The sequence below is a fragment of the Balaenoptera ricei genome, chromosome 4 (assembly GCF_028023285.1).
Source record: "Balaenoptera ricei isolate mBalRic1 chromosome 4, mBalRic1.hap2, whole genome shotgun sequence".
NCBI lineage: Eukaryota > Metazoa > Chordata > Mammalia > Artiodactyla > Balaenopteridae > Balaenoptera > Balaenoptera ricei.
Genome location: NC_082642.1, coordinates 106,427,443 through 106,447,036, shown reverse-complemented (window position 1 = coordinate 106,447,036; position 19,594 = coordinate 106,427,443). Strand labels below are relative to the sequence as shown.

The following is a 19,594-nucleotide window of genomic DNA, read 5'->3' as shown; positions in this document are numbered from 1 at the left end:
TCACCAATTTAGAAATCCCAGACTAGAAAGTTGCTCAGTAAGACGTGTAAGTAAAGATCACCAGTATCAGGAGGCGGATCTTGACATGACTTGCTGTCTCTCCTTCTGCTACAGCATGATTCCTTAGATAGCTGATACCACAGAAAAAAGTAGAACTGAGAAATGTATATACATTTTCATCACTATAGGAGCAAAGCCAAACACGACTGAAATGTTTATTTTTTATTAGGTGGCCTTAGATCATAGAAGATATCAAATCAGTTTAGTCATGAAATGCTCGTGATAAATAGTAAACTTCAAATGTTAATAAAGATACTGAAGATTTTTCTGAGGCTTTCTTTTTAAAAAATGTAATTTTAGGTAACCAGAAAGCTGAGGCAAGGGTAGTTTGGGTTCTTGGAAAGAATCCCCAGCCATCACTGGCTGCCTCTGGGTGCAGAAGTACTTGTGATCACTGTGTGTGGATCCTGTGGAAGGGGCCAGGCTTATGTCAAAGGTCCATGTGCTGACAGCAGCGGCAGCACCTGCAGAAAGCACGGGTCCTACACATTCTGCATCATGTACCTCTTCCTCAAATGCACGGAACCATAAGGACAGTGAGCCACCAGGTGGGGGCTTTCACATATGTAATGATTAGTGAAAGCTTCTTTGACAGTGAGAATTTTTCATTACTTTATTATATTCAATTGAAAGGCTTTGACCATCCATAATCTTCATTGTATGTATACACACATACAATATGTGTGTATATATGTAAAAAATACCCGTTCAACATGCTTTAAAAGGAATAACTGTGTTTTGAAGTCTATGCAACATGAAATATGATTTGATATAAAAAAAACAACTAATCAGAAGCATGCGAAACGATATGTTTTAATAAGAGCCTATTGCAGATTCTGGAATGATTGTGGCATGCATGTCCCTGGTCATGTTGGACTTCTCCTTCAGTTTTGACTGGAGTAATGTGTGTTCCACAACACCGATTCTAATGTCCATCTGAATAGTTTCTTGCTTCAGCTTCGTTAAGCTCTGTTTAATCTTCACCAAAGGAGCTGCAGAATGAAAATAACATGGAATAAAAATGTTCATTTGGAGTATCAGTGTATTACAGAATGGTATGACATTTTCCTCACTTTGTCTTAAGCCAAAAATGGGGTTAGAAACACAGCCAACAATTTACTGACATTCACACAGTTTTGCTGTGGCATTTTAAACACCTGAGATTTCTAGGCTGGGAAATGATGCAGCATTTGATGTACTGAGGCTGAACCTCCTTTCTTTTCTAGAGGAAGAGTTGCTAAAGGTGTGTTTAAGAATGTCTTCAATATTTTTTAAGGGGCTAGTATATTTATCTAAAGGAAAAGGGGATACAATGGAAGAAAAAGAGAAGGAAGAACTGCCTTTAAGACATAGCTAATGGCTCATTCAAACATACTGCAAACCCCCTATACATCACCTTCTGAAAGATCACTCAGTATATTCCACTGGAACTCTAGAAAATCTTTCTAGAGCAACGAAGGGCCTTAGGCAATCACCACTAGGCCATGTCAAAGTAACTAGCTCACAACAGAGGACGATTACTGCAGGATTATTAATTCTTCTCTATTTGACCCTTGCCCAGTCAGGTCTACCAGGAAAGAGGGGAAAAAAAGGTCATCACATCACCACCTTTGTGCTGTTTGGGCATACACTTAGTGCTTTTTTTGTACATAAAATGGAATAATGAAGCTCATTTGATGAAAACGGAACAAAATATTATTTTTTTAAACTGGCATAACAAAGTGCATATTTAACTATCTCTTACTCTATTTCTGAATTAATATAGTTTGAATTTTTTAAAAAATCCTAAATGACAGTAAAAACATTATGACTCTTCTAAGCTCATTTATAAGGAAAACAGTATACTGATTATCAGACCTCATTTTTGCACCATGTACCTCCCCTTCAAACAAATTCATTTTAAAAAGCAGACTTCCTATTTATTAATACCTCTTTTAAAAATAGATTTCTTACAGACATATTCTTCTTTTACTCATTTTCTTCTTAAAATGAGTGTGTACTTACCACCATCAGTCATACTACTGCCTTTTTCTTCCATTTCTTGTTTTACCTTTTCTAGCTCTTCTGTAACCTTTCATTGAAAACAAAAGTTTTCATGAGCACTGGATTTTAATAAACTTTCAAAATTTTTGTATGATGTATTAAAAAATTAATTCAGATATAATACATACATAAAGGGATACAAAGATATTAGCAGTATTCTGGACATAATTTGAATAATAAAGTGTGCAGATATGCAAAGCTTTTTATCTTCTGAGAGTGCTCCTATTGTTAAACTTCACCAAATTATTTTTTTATTGACTGTCTCAGGTTGTAACATGATAGAATAAAAACGATCTAAGTTGTTTTTTTAGGCATCAGGCACTCAAGCTTTGCAGTTATCTCATAGCATCTACCATGCCAGTCTCTAATGATCAGTTATTCATTAAAACAGCACAAACATCCTAAAAAGATTTTAAATTTCTAGAAGTTTACTACGTATCTTTCTTAATATTACAGTTTTATAAGAGAATATGCCACCTTTCCCTCTATAGGACACTAAAAATAAGATTTACACCATATGGCTATATATAAAAATATTCTAACTGCTTTATCCAAACCATGAACTCCAAGAGGCACACTGTGCTGTGATATTGGCTCTAATCTGTACTCTGTATCATACTCAAAATTATACTACTATAGCCTCTACAAATTCCAAACTAGCATAAATATAGGTAGAAAATATCATCTTTTAAAAATTGAAAAATTTTGATATGATCTAGAACGAAACCTTAATTATTGTAACTTAGTGGGCTTTATTTTTATCATGCTGGTGAGTAAAAACTTCCTTGGGAATAAAGTGCTCATCCAAGTAAAAGCAAATTAACTTTTTTTCAGGCACCTGAAATGTTACAACTGGGAATAACTACATACTCCAAAAGAACTAAATGGTTCCCTGGACTCCCTTCAAGTGTTAATTTACCTAACATAAGCGAGCACTTTACTTCTGTATAATGTTTTATCTGCCTAGAAGCACCACAGGGTTAGAGTCTAAATATTTCTAAAGTTATATTTTTAGTATTTTAAAATAACTATTTACTCCTCAAATAATCTCCATAAAAGAAGCTTAATTCTATTATACAGAAAAGTTTGTGACAATTATACTTGATTGTATCCAAAGATAATCTTGGACTTTAGTCCCATATTGGCTACTGACCTTGTTGTAAGGTTTTTTTTCCTCTCAGCTCGTCAGTGAAAAATGGGAGTATATATTATTAATATACATATATAAATATACATAGGTAAGACCTAATATATAATATATATGTATTACTAATATAATATAATTCATGTAGTATGTTATATGTTAGGTCTTACATCTCCTGCAAGATGATGAAAATAAATACACTATATGTAAATATTCCGTAAGTTTTTAGAAGGGAAAGGGTTACAAGCCACTCCCAATTTGTGGACAGAGAAATACGCAGGATCACACACAAGTTACCAACAACGATCACTAAAAACAAACCTTATATCTTAAAGACTAACATTAAAATTTATTATAAGACATTTAAGTCAATGCTTTACCTACTCTTCTATATATTAACTACAATTATTATGTTTTAAAAAAGATTAAGGAAGATTATAAATGTGCTAATATTATCAGCATGTGTTATGTTACATTTAGTAAAACAACTTCAGGCATTTTGTGGAAACAAGTAGTATATAAATAGGTAATTGATTCACTGATAAGACAATTTAGGGGTTTTCTCCTAAAGGAAAGGATTTAAGAGCCACAGGACGCAATCACTAGAGTAAACAACCCACGGCCATAGCAGATTAAACCATCCATGGCTCTGAACCACGGTACCCCGATGACAGGTGAGAATCTGGCTGGAGCACACAGTATGTACCTCAGACAGGAGTCTGGTCCTTTGAGTTACTCCGCCGTTTCCCTGCTGGTAACGCTCCCTTGCCTGAGGGAGAAAACATGTTGTTTAATGGCACGTTCAAAACAGAAGCAGATGACTTAAATATGACCTCTTTGTGTTTGTAATTTCTGCATATCATTTTATGACAATGCCCCTCCTTGTTTGTGAATACTATTGTGAAAAGTGACATTTTAAAGGTAGCTATTTTATGTCCCTCATAGGCACCATGTATTTAACAAAAGCACTATACAACGATGAACTACCTTAACCTTCATATAATAATTGTGTAACTCACAGGGGCACGGTTCACAATAAAAACTGTCCTCAGCCATTCCTAAATAGTTTAGACAAAGGCTCATGGTCGATCTAATCTGCATGCTATGCAGAGAAAACATGTTCTAAAAAATCAATCACAATAGAGCATCAGAATCCGTAATTAATAAGGATTAACAAGCAGTATGACAATATGGAATATGTTCTTGGGAATGAACTTAATCAATTATTTAATATCATTGTTTGAGAGATACAGGGTGGCTTTAATCAGAGACTTTTTATAGCATTTTAAAAGTAAAAACATTTGCAAATAGACGTGTATATGTGTGAATAACTAATTAAACAAATAATAAAACAGTGAAGGTTACTTTCTGCTTGGTTTTTGAGAACTTCTGAAAGTATGGAAGTATCTCAGGTTTATTTCCATTTTTTTCTCCTTCTAACCTTGTCTGCTGAAAGAAAAAAATATGCCTTCAACTGACATTTGCAGTTGTTGAGGAAGACATTAGTAGTCTTCCTCAACATCAGGAAAGAGGGGGCATAAATCACAAAGGAAAAGCCTTTAGATCCCTACTGTTGGAACAAAGCACTGCTGCTTTCAAAGGCTGAAGGTTTTATTTTATTTTGGTTGAATTTCTAAAACTTTGAAAAGATTAAAACATTTGCTCATTTAATTAATTAAACTGCTTGTCTTCGAACGTGTCTTGCTTTCATATTACTTATTATGTGGTTGTAAGCCACAATGGCAAGGATGTCTTTTCCCCCTGACACACGTAAATGCACACTATTCCACTTCCTCCTACTCAGACAGTAAATTAACAGCAGACTTAGAAACAAAACCAGGTGTCCTGGCACTCTGTTCCTGTTCTAAGCTATGTTTCTCAGCAATATGACTTCTTTTACTTAAATCAAATGAAGAAATACATTTAAAGACTTCTAGGAGATAATTTCTATCACATGTAAAATGGAGATGACAAGTTGTATTTGCTCCCTAAAGTGGGCAGAGAATCAATGTGCTGCTGTTTGTGAAAAGTATTTCATGATTCTCAAATGAGAGGTCCTGTGTCAGGACTTCCCTGGCGGTCCAGTGATTAAGTTTCTGCCTTCCAGTGCAAGAGGCGCGGGTTCAATCCCTGGTTGGGGAAATCAGATCCCACATGCAGTGGGGTGAGGCCAAAAAGTTTAAAAAAAAAAAAAGTGCTGTGTCAAGTTTAGGGATTAGGGTCATTAATTGGAATGAACCCTGGATATCATTCCTCAGTTACCTCACTCAGCTGGGCTTGAGCTGCACGATATTCCTGAATCAAGTGCTGAAGCTGATTGTTGATGTACTTTTCTCGGCTGCCAATCTTCTCCAGAGTCCTGCTAATTTCATTATGAAGTTTGTCCAAAAATCCCTAGAAATTTTATGAAATTTTAGTAGACAGAGAATTCACAAATATATTTTTCTAAAGTAGTTTTAAATGGGTTAAATCTCCCTCAATTCATCTCACAAATTCTCAACCACCAATGAAAAAGAAGATAGTTTGAAATTTTCAGCAACGAAAAAGTCTGTAATGAAAATTATTTTAGTCACACTTTGCAGAATGTTAAAATAAAAAAGCACCTGGTAGTGTAGGTCAATTTATTTGTCCTTACGCAAATCTAAAATATATGTGAGTGGAATGTGCTTTATATAAAGTTCACAATCAAAGTAGGTAAGGGAATAACACGATTTTCTTATAGCACAATTCAAAGATGACTGGAATATTCCAGTTGGAAGTAGATCATTAAACTTATAGCTCTAGTCTGGGACCCAAAACTTCTTACTCCAGCTTTGCTTCTTTGTGGTATTCTCCAAAAGTCCCTATTTCTGGCAGGGCAGCAAGCCTGGGAAGCTGTAGGTTCTAGGCGTTGCTGGCCTGGTGCTGTTATCCCCTGAGATTCAGAGAGGAAAGAATGATGAAATGATTCTAATACGCCTACCTAGATATCTAGAGTATGTAATATACTAGGTATATATCATATTGCTTTTATATAGCTACCTTTCTTTAGTTGGTCTAAGTGTTAGGGCTGTTGAAACATAAGATGGTACATTCAATCAGGAAACTCCTCAAGGGCAGGGATTGGGTCTTTCTTCCTTTCATGTTCTCCCTTAATAGGTATTACACAGATGAGTAAATGCACTCCTGTATTCATCTGAAGTAATTCACATACCTTGGTCTCCTTTAGAGCAGATTCAATTCCACTTTTGTGTTGGTGCATTTGGTCAACATGGATTCTCCAATCCTACAGGCATGAGAGCGTATAGGAACAAGTAAAAAATATTACATTTCCTTCTTTCCACTACTTTTTTGAAGTTGTATCCTTTATTTTAATTACTTTGGTTGCTGCCCTATTTCAGGTGGGAGAGTCCTATATATAGCTTGCAATCAGATTGTAAAGAAATGTGTGTAGAGCACTTTAGGATAAAAGGTTCTAAATAAATCTATATTTTATGTGTTCACAGAGTGAGGTCTCACAATTTGAATGTAAATTATCCCTGCACTGCTGGTGGTTAATAGTTATGACTACCCATCAAAATGAAAAAAATTCTAGTTGCTAGAAAAGAAATACCTGTTTAAACGGTAACAATTATGTTTGCCAGAAGCAACTCTGGAATCAAGTAACATGTATCAAATATTAGCTTGCCCCTTGAAATTGAAGTGGGACGCTTCTTCAGACTTTGGAATCTCTTTCTTAAGAAAGGAAGTCTGTAATGGTAGAGTTCATATATTTGAGATGTACTGTACTACCGCTAGACTGCTCTGAATCTGTGTGCATATGTGAACTCTCTAATCCAACATTTTAATTTCCTACAAGAGCTCCTCAAAATGTTTTGGTTTACATTACTAAAGGTAACAATTTTAAGACTTGAGAAATACTCATCAGAAGAGAAAAAATGTTAAGGTGAGTTGGAGTAAGTGATGGAGCTAGGATATCCCTCAATCACACATATCTGCTTGCATGCCCTGACGCTCCACTTTGCTATCTACACTATTTTGTGAAGGAAAAACTATTTTGTGAATAATCCCATTCTACTGACTTCTTAACTTTGAAACGTGGGCCAGTGACCATAGGGTAAAAAAAATCCTTGGGTACTTCACACATACCAATTATAAAATTACATTACAGCTGCAAAGAACCTCTAAGAATATCTAGCCTGATCTTCATCATTGCAGAGATAGGCAAACAGAGGCCCAGCGACAGAAAGGGGCACACCCAAGGCCACAGAGGTGGTGGTGCACCTGGATCAGAAGACAAATGCACTAATTCCCATGCAGTACCTCTTGGCAGTTCAGAGTTAATAAAAGGAGGAATTGGCCGCTTGACGCCAGTGAAAGTGCTAGAGCACTCAATGGTACTAATTATTAGAGAAATGCAAATGAAAACTACAATGAGGTATCACCTCACATTGGTCAGAATGGCCATCATCAAAAAATCTACAAATAATAAATACTGAGAGGGTGTGGAGAAAAAGGAACCCTCCTACACTGCTGGTGGGAATGTAAATTGGTATAGCCACTGTGGAGAATAGTATGGAGGTTCCTTAAAAAACAAAAATTTGAGCTACCATGATTTACACTTTTGATTCAGATACTTATTAATATTTTTCTTTAAAAAGTGATTTGTATGTGGATATTTTTGACATATCACTGTAATTATTTACTCATTATTTATTCAATATCCATTGCAATCTAATAATACTTACATAGTCATTATCCTCCTGAATATGTATATTTTAATTTATCCTATGTTATTCTTGGTTAGTTTTGTAATGAATATATATTTTATTAATTTGTTAAAAATTAGAATTAGCTTTATTTTATCCATATGCTCTTATTATTTTGCTATTTTATTTATTTACCTCTGATTTCACTTATATCAATTTCTTCCTTCTCTGAATTGATCTATTTATTTTACATCATTTTATAAATGAGTATTAAATTCATTTTAAGATATGTAAAAAATAAATAAATAAATAAAAAGAAAGTGCTAGAGCAGAGAACAAACAGCACTTTCCTTTGTCCTTAAGCATTTTTCTGTCTCATGAGCGGAAAAGTATCTCAGAACACAGAGCGTGGAAAGGACCTTGAAGATCATCTACTCATCCGTCTAACAGTCGTCTAGAGCAAGGCGTTCATTTTACAGTTGAGGGCACTGCTCACCACCTGTGACCACGGCTAGACAGATGCGGCCAGGAAACAGGCCCTCCAGCTCAGCCAGTCAATACTGCAACAGGAAGGAGAAGCAACTGGCTGGCCTCCTGCAACTAGACCTAATATGGTTAAGCTTCAAAATGGAAACCTGCTTAAGCCCAAGCAAGCATCTTTATGAAAGACAATGAACCTAGCAAGTATCATTATATTAATTTTTTAAAGAAGTACTCATCCTGCCTGATTCCAAAAAGAATTTTAGAAGCTTAATAAACACTAAACTCAAGTATTCCTATTGGTCTCTGTCTCCGTCAATAGATATATATGTATATGTGTGTATATATACATATATAAATGTATAAACATACACGTATATATATCTATGCATACATTATATATATATAGTTTTAAAATTTACTGTAATTGATGTGTTTAAAATAGTTTGTGTTCTGCTTTTTCTACCCAGCATTATTTTCTATCCAGCAAATGTAAAAAAATGTATTTTTTTCATGTTTTGATATTCAAAGTATTTTGAGAGAAGAAAACATGCCTGACTCATCTAAGAAGTATAACTATGATAACTTACATTGATGTTAAGCTCCACGGAGGAGCTGGCATTTCAGTGGCACCTTGAAGCATGAGTAGCATTTCAACACACTGGAAAGGAGGGGGAGAGTAAGGGTATTTTAGGCTGAGGGAGTAACAAGAACAAAGAAAAACAGGAAAGTGTATAGAGAACAGGCAGCCCAGGCTGGCTAGAAGATAACACAAAAAGTTCTTGGTGTGGAGTGCGGAAGGTGAATTACAAGGAAACAAAGCTGGAGAGGTAGGTTGAATTAGATCAAGGGCTTTAATTAAGGAGTGTGGATTTCATCTTGTAGATAATGGAGAGTTATCAATGACTTTTGGTTTCAGTTTTAAAGACAAGTCTGTGTTTTGAGAAAGTAACAGAGTGAGGGACTGATTAGAAAGGCAAGAGACTGAAGACAGGTAGCAGACCAGTTAGGAGGTTGTGTCACCGTCCACCTGACAGATTAGCAGGGGATGGAAGGGAAGGGATGGATTCGACGGACACTGCAGACACAGATTAGCAGCACTTGATTACTGACTAAGGGGAAGTGAGGGGTGGCTGAAGTGGAGGTGGGCCAATAGAGAGAAGATGTTTGTAAGGTTTCCGGTCTGAGGAACTGAGAGGATAGTAATATCACAGTGTGACAAGAACAGAGTAGATTTCAGGGAGTCCGAATTATTGAGGAATTTGGTTTTGGACGTTTTAATTTGATAAGCCACTGGAACACTGTGTATTCTTATTGCCTTTTAAAGTGGAAAGCTAGTAATGATTTATAATTATCCATCAGGCAAATCTGAATGTTTGTTTTATTAAAATCTTCTAAGTGGACACATTTCCTGATGTACAGCTATTTTTATATAAGCCTTAAAAGTGTTCTTACCCTTTAACCCAGCAATTTCACCTCTAGAAATTATTTCCAAGGAAATAATTGGGGATACACACAAAGATCAATGTATAAGTTCTGTGTAAAACAGCAGAAGACTCTCTAAATATCTAACAGTAGAGGACAATTTCAACTAATTTTGTAATGTTCATTTCACCCCTAAAAATAATGCGGTATGATACCGTTTTTACAAAGCTCAAAGCAAAACTCAAGGATACACACTATTTGGAGATACACACATATGTGAAAACACACACACACACACACACACACACACAAACACGAAGAAGAAGAGGCAGCAGCAGCTAATGACAGTACACAAACCAGGGGACAGTGGTTACCTATAGGTGGGAAGGGGCAGCCGCAGAGCAGCACATAGATAACTTCCAGGATGTTGTAATGGTCTAGTTCTCAAGTTGGGTAGTGGTGTCATAAGTGATCGCTTTATTACTGGATTTTATAATTCTATATGATTGCATATTAAATACATTAATATTGTATATTGAAATGTTAAATTCATGTTCCCAAAAATATTTCATAGTCAGAAAAAAATGCATGTTAACAGCATACAGTAATGTGGAAAAACACTGCCAAAGAATATATTCATTAGTTGTCCAATTTAGTAAAAATTAATATTTGTGTATATCTGTATGTGTGTATTAACACAGGGATTTGAATACTGGTGTTTTTAATTTCTTCCTCATCCTAACAACATTTTCCAAATTTCCTATAAGAGAATTTTGTCACTTTTAATCATCAGGGGAAAAAATGTCAAAAACTTTCTGGGTGCCCAAGACGTTTCCAAAAGGGGTTTAATATAGTTATAATAGAGAACATAAATGACTGTACTTGTAACAGTTTAAAGACATGAATACACAGCTTTTAAAGAACTGCAACTGAGATGGTTAAAAACTTTATAAACGTTTGTGGTTACAATGGAGAATATAGGTTTTAATGATATGTAAGGATTTGATCCTCCAAATAAGTAACAGTAAAAGGAACTGTTAAACAATAATAGCTATTCTTAAACAAGAGAGAATCCATTGGGTTACAATGCACTTTTAAACATCTTTCCTTACTTGAGACTCACAAAGGTTTGGAGCACTAAGTAGATATTCTCATCCCTTCTTTTTCACCACTATCCTTCCCTGTAAGAGGGTTATGTGACTTGCTGGCTGGTTGTGGGAGGCCTGCACCTCACTGCTCCAGTGATGCTGGCCTTGGCCATGTGCTTCTCTTTGGCCAGTAGAATGATGATGGACACGGCCTATGCCAGGACTGTGCAGAAGCTGTAAGAGGTATCCACCAGCTCTCTTGCCCTTTCTTTCAGCCATGATAATAGGCATGCCCCACAGAGGGGTTTATCCTTTAGGTCTGAGAATATGAAACATGGAGCATAGCTGGAATAGAGCCACAGGTGTGCCACACTTCGGCAGATGTGTATCTTGAGTGAGAATAAATGTATGCTATTCTTATTGTAAACCACTGTGATTTGGGGGTGGTTTGTGATACCAAGAAACTGACTATATATACATAATTTATAGGGACAAAAAAGAATCAGATAGGTTAAATGACCTTTCCAAAGTTTTATGTCTGGGAAGTGGAAAGCACTCCACACCAGTGCTTTTCCCACATATTATATGCTGCTTTTCTTTATGATAAAATGAACTACCAAAGAGTATCTAAGGTAAACCAAGAATTCTTTTTCTTACGTATCAAGTGAGACCACATGGGCCACTGGAGGTTACTAGTCACCCATTCCGAAGTGCTCTACGTATGTCTATTAAGCATCATTTCTGATCTCTGTTGAAGTTGAGCTTTTCGCCTAATCTAGCACATTTCCTCTCTATGGAAATGAGAAGACTAATAATGAAACAGAATATCATTTCTTTAGACTTTCTATTTTTAAAAATCCTTTCATACACAATCTCATGTGTAATTCTCTCTGTCACCTGTGAGGTAGATGGCAAAGGTATTGTTGAACTATAACTCCCCTCCTGGCTCCAAATTCTTTAGCACCAAATTATATATCTCCCTTTTTTCAGAAACTGGAGAATTGTGATGACATCTCTGCAGATGGTGATTCACAGTATACCGTAAAATCACAACATATGAGATCTTGTTGCAGAAGTTAAGGTGACTGGAAGACTATACGGATCTCTGGGTTTTCCTTCAACACAACAGCACCGCAACAATTTCCTTTGCGGACACACAGACATTTTGTTTCTTTGCCTGGATCTCCAGCTCGGTGCTTAAAGTGCCTCTCTGAAACTGCAGGGGAAAGACAGACTGAAACATGAGCTAAGCATGGCAAATGGAACTTCTATCTGTGTATAAGTTACACTAATTTACAACTTGTGAAATGTCAAACTCTCAGTTTTTTTTCACCCAAGTTTGAGCTTCTTTACGTGTGGAGAGGCAGAGTGCCAAAGGACTCTTGATACAGAAAAGCTGAGGGAGGCACCTTCACGTGTACTGGGATGGTTTTCTCCTGGGCTCAGGAAACGTCCATGCCAGAGCACAGCTGGCTCTGGCAGCAGGGGCCCTGCCTCTCCCCCAAGGGCAGGTGCAGGGCCCCAAGGCTCTGACTTGCCTTGAATTGCTGTCCATCACAAAATGCAACTTCTGCCATATACCCCACTTTTCTCCTCTATTCTTACTGTTCCTCCCTCAATTCTGTTATGAATAATTAGTGATGAAATCTTAATTCATTGTTCTGCTTTTGCAGTTTTATTTTGATGAATATAAAAATATTTACAAGGGCTTTTATGGGCTCCCTCCATTAAAGGTGCCTAACCCATTTTTTCTTACCAGGCCTTTGTTTCAGCTCTGAATTCACTTTCTCTAGGGATTTTCAAGATCACTCTGGGGAGGAGATCCTATGTACCTCACAGCCATTTTGAGATCTTTCTAAGTCTAATAACAACAACTTCAATGTTAACATTCAGGGATGCTTCATAAGTGTCAGGCACTATGCTCGGCACTGTTCGTACATCATCGCATACAATTCTCTGAAAAACTTTACGAGGGTATTGAGATGCAGCTACTTTAAAGTAGGCTTCCCAAGCTCGCACAGTGGTAGAGCCTAAACCTGCAAAGACCACTATATCATATCATGTCATTCCCCTAATGAAATGCAGTAAAGCATAACTAAAAATTTTAATGGGGCGATGGTTAAAGGAGACTTTAGTTTTATCTTTAATATTTGAATTTTTATAAGAATGTATTTATATATCAACTGTATAATGAAAAAATATATTTAAAACATTTTAGGATAAACATATATAATTAAAAACTTTCTCACAAAGAAATAGCCACACCTACATGGCTTTATCAGTGAATTTTCTCAAACATTTAAGAAAGAAATAACAGCAACCTTATATGAATTCTACCAGAGAACAGGAAACAAAGGGAGAGCAATTGCCAACTTGTTTTATAAGAACTGCATAGCATTACACTAAAGCCTGACAAAGTCACTTAAAAAACAAGAAAATTAAAGATTAATATCTTTTGTAAATACAGATATAAAAATCCTCAACAAAATACCAGGAAATAGAATCCAGTAATATACAAAAAGATAATATAACATGATTAAGTTGCATTTATTCCAAAAGGCAAGGTTAGTTTAATACACAAAAATCAACCATTATATACAGTATTGTAAGCCATATTCATACTGCTCTACATTAGATCTCCAGAATGTATTCATCTTGCATAATGGAAACTTTGTATCCTTTGATCATCTCTCTCCATTTCCCCTTATCCCCAGCCCCTGGCAACCACCATTCTGCTACATGCTTCTATGAATTTGACTATTTCAGATTCCTCTTATAACAGAGATCATACAATGTTTGTCTTTCTGCGTCTGGTTTATTTCACTTAGCATAATGTCTTCTAGCTTCATCCATGTTGTCACAAAAGTCAGGATTTCCTTTATTTTTAAAGCTGAATATTATTCCATGTCTGTATAATATCACATTGTATGGATATACAATCTTTACTTTATTCATTCATCAATTGATGGACATTGGTGTTGTTTCCACCTTTTGGCTATTATGAGTAATACTGTTATAAACCCACGTATCTGTGGTCAACTGATTTTCAATGAGGAGGCCAAGACCATTCAATGGGAAAAGAATAGTCTTTCCAGCAAATAATCATGAGGCAACTGGATATCCATATTCAGAACAATGAATTTGGACCTGTACTTCACACAAAATATAAAAATTAATGCAAAATGAATCAAAGACCTAAATATAAGAGCTGAAACTAGAAAACTCTTGGGAGGAAAAATGGGTGTAAGTCTTCATGGCTTTGGATTAGACAAGGACTTCTTAATTATGACATCAAAAGCACAAGCAACAAAAGAAAACACAGATAAGTTGAAATTCACTGAAATTAAAAACTTTGGCTCAAAGGGAACCATCAAAAAAGTGAAAAGGTAACCATCAAAAAAGTGAAAAGGTAACCCACAGAAGGGGAAGCAATATTTACAAATCATATAATTGATAATGGGATAGTACCCATTATATATAAACAATTCTTATAATGCAAGATGAAAGACAACCCAATTTAAAAATGAGCAAAAGACTTAAACAGACATTTTTTCCAAGGAAGATACACAAATAGTTAACAAGTACTTGAACAGATACTCAACATCATTAGTCATCAGGGAAGAGTTTTAAAACCACAATGAAATACCACTTTATATCCACTAGCAAGGTGATTTTTTTTGAAAAGGAAAAGGAAATTAACAAGTTTTAACAAAGATGTGGAGAAATTAGAATCCTAAACCCTCTGCTTGTAGGAATGTAAAATGGTATAGCCCCTGTGGAAAACACTTGGTATTTCCTCAAAAAGTTAATAAACTTACCATACAATCCAGCATTTCCACTTGTTGGAATTGCTGCCAAGTACACAAAGACAACTGAAGACATATGTTCATACAAAAACCAGCACCATAAACTTTCACAGCCAGTGACAAACTGTGTCTGCTTTAAGCCTACCTCCTTCTCCCTCCTCAGCTTTTTTCATGCTTCAATTTTCTTTCTCATTTGGGAGTAAAAGTTCTTTTTGTGGAAGAGACACTTTGCTTTTTTATTGAATATATTTAATATATTTTGTTCTAACAAAAATTCATTTATTTGTGTTTTGGTTTTCCCTTGCTATATTGTAAATGATAACATTTATGGCCTGACATACAAACAATACATGTTATTGCATAAAAGTCAACTGCTTGTTAACAAATATATTGATTGTTTAGCAATAAAATGGAGAGAGTAAAAAAAAAATCAACCATTATAATCCACCATAACAAGAGAGAAAAAAAGAGGAGATAAGTCAAATGGTCATCTCAATAGATGAAGGAAAAAAAAAACAATCACTTGAAAAAATTTAACATCCATTCATAATAATAACTCAGCAAACTAGGAACCAAAGGAAAGTTCCTTAATCTACCTTATGATATTTGTGAAAGTCATAAAGCTAACATCATCCTTAATGGTAAAATTGAAATATTGAAAGCTTTCCCCCTGCTAATGCCACTTATATCCAACATAGACTAGGTACTGCAAGCAAGATAAAGGAAATAAAAGGGATAAGCTTGTAAAGAAAGAAATGAGATTGATGTTATTTGCAGATGATCTAATTGTATACACAGAAAATGCAAAAGAATCTACAGGCTTACGGTTAGAATAAGTGAATTTAGCAAGTTTGCTGGAGATGTGTACAAATATACACACACAGAGAAATGTAGTTTTATATAACAGCAACAAATAAACAGAAAATAAAATCTAAAAGATACCACTGAAACAAATAGACCAATGTAATAGAACAGAATGTCCAGATACAGACTCTCACAAACATGTTCTCTTTTTATGACAAAGCAGAGCACTGGTAAAAGGATAACCTTTTCAATAAACTGGGTCAACTACATATACATATGAAAACCAAATAAATCTTGAGTTCTACCTCACATCCTCACACTGTACACAAGAATAAATGCTAGATGGACTGTAGATCTCACTGCAAAAGGTGAAACAATACAGCATCAAAAGGAAAACAGGAGAATATGTTCACAACACCGGGGGAAGCAAAGATTCTTAAACATAGATTTAAACGAAGATTCTTTAAACAAAGATTAAAACATAAATATTAGCCATACTCCACTCCCCACAAAAGAGATCATTTTGAGTATGTTAAAATTAAGCCGCCTTTATCGTAATACACCAATAAGAGTGAAAAGGAAGCTAAAGAGTAGATATTTGCAATACATATATCTGACAAGGGACTCATATCCAGAGTATATAAAGAACTTCTATAAATCAAAAGAAAAAGCAGATAACCCAATAGCAAAAGGCAAAAGAGAATACCCAATTGCCAAATAAACATATGGAAAGGGGCGCAACTTCATCAGTCATCCGGAAAATGCATATTAAAATGACAGTGAGACATCACAACAAACCTACCAGGATGACTAAAATAAAAAAGACTGAACCAATACTAAATGTTGATGAAGACGGGGAGCAACTGGAACTTTCAGACACTGCTAGGAGTATAAATTTGTATAACCACTTTCAAATATGCAGACACTATGACCTAGCAATTTCACTCTGAGCAGAAACTGCAGGAGAAAGGTGTACTTATGTTTCCCAAAAGACACTTCAAGAATTTTCAAATCAGCATTATTTATGTCACAAACTATAAACAACTCACATAAGCCAGATGTGGGCTCCCCTGGAAGGGCACAACCTTGAGTTAGGCAGCTCTGCACTGAAGGAGCAGACAGCTGGAGGTTGTCTGCTGACCGCACTCTCTGCGGCTCGGCGGCAAGTCCTTGTTTGGAAGGGGATCTGGACAATTCATCTCTGTTTTAACCACAGAGAGACAGACTTAGTTATTAAAATGATAACTGTAGCTGCAGTGGTAGAGAGGTAGGGCCAAGGGTGAGCTGCAGTCCCAAAGTGATCAGTCTCAAGATTTCACTGTGGAATACTGATGTTCCTGTGACACATTTAATACTCCATCCACAGTCAATGATAAAATTCTCTGGAAATCTGATGGCAGGAAATCAGGTTAAATGAAAGAGGCAGAGAAGACAGCTTGATAGAAGGAGTTGCATATGTCTAAGTTCACTGTAGCAAATATTTTTGGGACAGGTCAATAATTTATCATGCTCTTTGCAAGGATATGAGCAGCGTATTTCCCTCCTCCACCCAGAACACTCCCTTCTCTAATGACGGAACATTATTTGTATTCTCTCCTTTTGCCACTTTGCACAAGCAGTTTTGCCATCTCTTCTTCCTGTTCTAATTGTTAGATTAATTTTCAGCTTCATCACTGCTCACATTTATGTGTGTATTTGTGTGTGTGTACGTGTGAGAGAGAAAGAGAGAGAGAGAGAGACTGTCCATTAAATTAAGTAACTTTTTCATGAGATTACTTTCTTAATGAAAAATGCCCATCAGGTTGCAGGATAGTTGCAGAGTGCGGCTTTCCTGAATTTTTAAATGTGACATTTTTCTTTAATTGTCAGCAGCTTAAAGTCTTCTGTGTTATACACCTTTGTGGTGTGAGAGCATGATTTTTCTTCATAAGTGTTCAAAGAACTAGACATACGACTTAGGAAGAGTTCACTATGTACGTGTGCTGTATGCTGTATGTGTGTATTTGTTGCAGGGGGTGTGGGAATCAGGCTGGAAATATATGTTTCCTCGGGAAAGTTCTTGCTTTCTAGATATTGCTCTTGTACAGAAAATAATATGTGTGCATAGAGGGTAAGCAAAGGCTATCATAACAATCACTGGGATTCTCACACCTGCCTGTAATTGAACTGAAACTGGAGATCCATAATCTCTCCATAAAATACCTTGTTAGTAAAATGATTACATTTCTAATGTGTGTTCAGAGATTATCTTTACTGACTACCATCTGTTACTAAGCATTTTCACATGTTGACTCAGACTTATTATTCATGCTTATTCTATCCACACCCCTTTTCTATGGCCACACAAATCTTCTGAGTGAGGTTTTCCAGACTTTAGAAGGCATTACAAGCCTTGAGAAGAGATTTGGCAAGGCAGAGACTGGGGGCCTTCTGAGAATGCAGGAACACTCTTAGGCTGACTCAGAATGTCATTGTTTCACAGGATGCTGAGGAACCATGGTGGATAGCCGGAAGAGATGACCTCGCCAGTCCCTCTCAACTTTGATAATCTACTAGTCAAAACTTTGATCTCATATTGATACTCAAAAAACAAAAACTGAAAAAATGGAGTCATCTCCATATCTGAAGAACTAAGAAACATTAAATCACTACCTTGGCCTAAAGAAACAATCACATATAATGGGATAAAGACTATGGGGGTAACAATTTGCCCAAATATTAAGAAATTTGTAATAAAACACTCTGATAGTGAGAACTGCTCTAATACTGTTGATTGGAAAAATGAGTCAAGGCAATTAAAAAGTGCATTTTATAGGGAGGTCCATACGATAAATGGTTTCTGCTTCAATTCATATTTTATATTAAGTAAAAGGAAACATGAAATTATACTTTGTAATAATGATATATTTAGGCTATACATTTCAATTATAATCAATGTGTATTAACTCAATGCTCTCAATCACAAATGTCTATTTGAGGTATACCTACCATGAGGCATTAGTAACTTTCCTCCTTAGCATTTACATAACATGCAGTCTTCATTGGTTATTTCCTTAAAAATCTACCACTGTCGATGCTCTTTAGTTAGAGATGATGGTAATCTCTAAAGGAAAAACACTTGTTCTCCTATTTCAACTTGTGATAAATGAAACCTTTCCGGATCCAGTTGAAACATTTATCATGCTCAGGGTAAATAGGAAGGATGGCATCATCAACTAACTTTAAACACAGAATATCCTGAATGTTCAACAAGACTGGGACAGAAGCAGCTAAAAATTGTTTCCAGTTGCTTAAGGATGGCTGGGTTTTTCTACACCCCTATGCAGTATTTTCAAATGCATAATTTAAGCATAGTATTCTTTCCCACAACCCTGTCCATGACCCACATGCTACAAAGGAAAAAAAAAAAAACGTTGAACTTGAGAATACAACTTAAAGTCCACCAAATAACACCATATTTTAAAAATAATACAAAAATCCAAAACGGTATTCTGTTTTGTGTAGTCTCCCTTAAAGAAAGCTTGCCTGTAAAAGTCCACCAGTGAATACTTCCCCTCATTCTCTGAGACGACGTGGCAGTTGAGTAATCACACCGGCTGCTCTAAAAATGTATGTGTGTCTAGTTAATTTAGGCAGTTTATTTTGATAGCATTCACCTCTTTTTGATTACAGCAGGTGTTTCAAGGATAAATTTGCTGAAAATTGTATTTTGTTTAAACAACAGCAGCATGTACATTTACGGCCTTACTATATTAAAAAGCATTTGCTGTCTGGCAGCAATGGATACAATTACAAACATTTGTGACAGTAATTGGAGCTATTACTCCTGCATGGAGTCTCATGAAGACCAGCTTATTGCCACCTGTATTTACATGTGTTACTGGTAATTGCAAAAGCCGATTTTTAAAAATTTGGTTCCTTATTTTTTAAAAATTGTGTGACTATGTTTCAACAAAAGGTCTGTCTACCAGCACATCTGTAAGAATTATAAATGTGGTTTCTCCGTTATTTAAATAACAGGCAGAATCCCATTTTATGAGGAACATATATGTAAAA

General features: G+C 35.7%; 1 protein-coding gene across 1 annotated transcript in view; it reads right to left on the bottom strand.

Annotated features, from left to right (window-relative positions):
- Positions 1–857: 857 nt before the first annotated feature.
- IFT57 (intraflagellar transport 57) overlaps positions 858–19,594 on the bottom strand; it is a 58,572-nt gene continuing 39,835 nt past the window's right edge. Inside the window, exons 7-11 of the mRNA XM_059921193.1 lie at positions 6,441–6,512; positions 5,510–5,641; positions 3,954–4,016; positions 2,065–2,131; positions 858–1,052 (exon numbers count right to left, since the gene is read on the bottom strand). Coding sequence (XP_059777176.1) covers positions 874–1,052; positions 2,065–2,131; positions 3,954–4,016; positions 5,510–5,641; positions 6,441–6,512 — 513 coding nt within the window. The 3' untranslated portion in view covers positions 858–873. The remainder of the gene's footprint in view (positions 1,053–2,064; positions 2,132–3,953; positions 4,017–5,509; positions 5,642–6,440; positions 6,513–19,594) is intronic.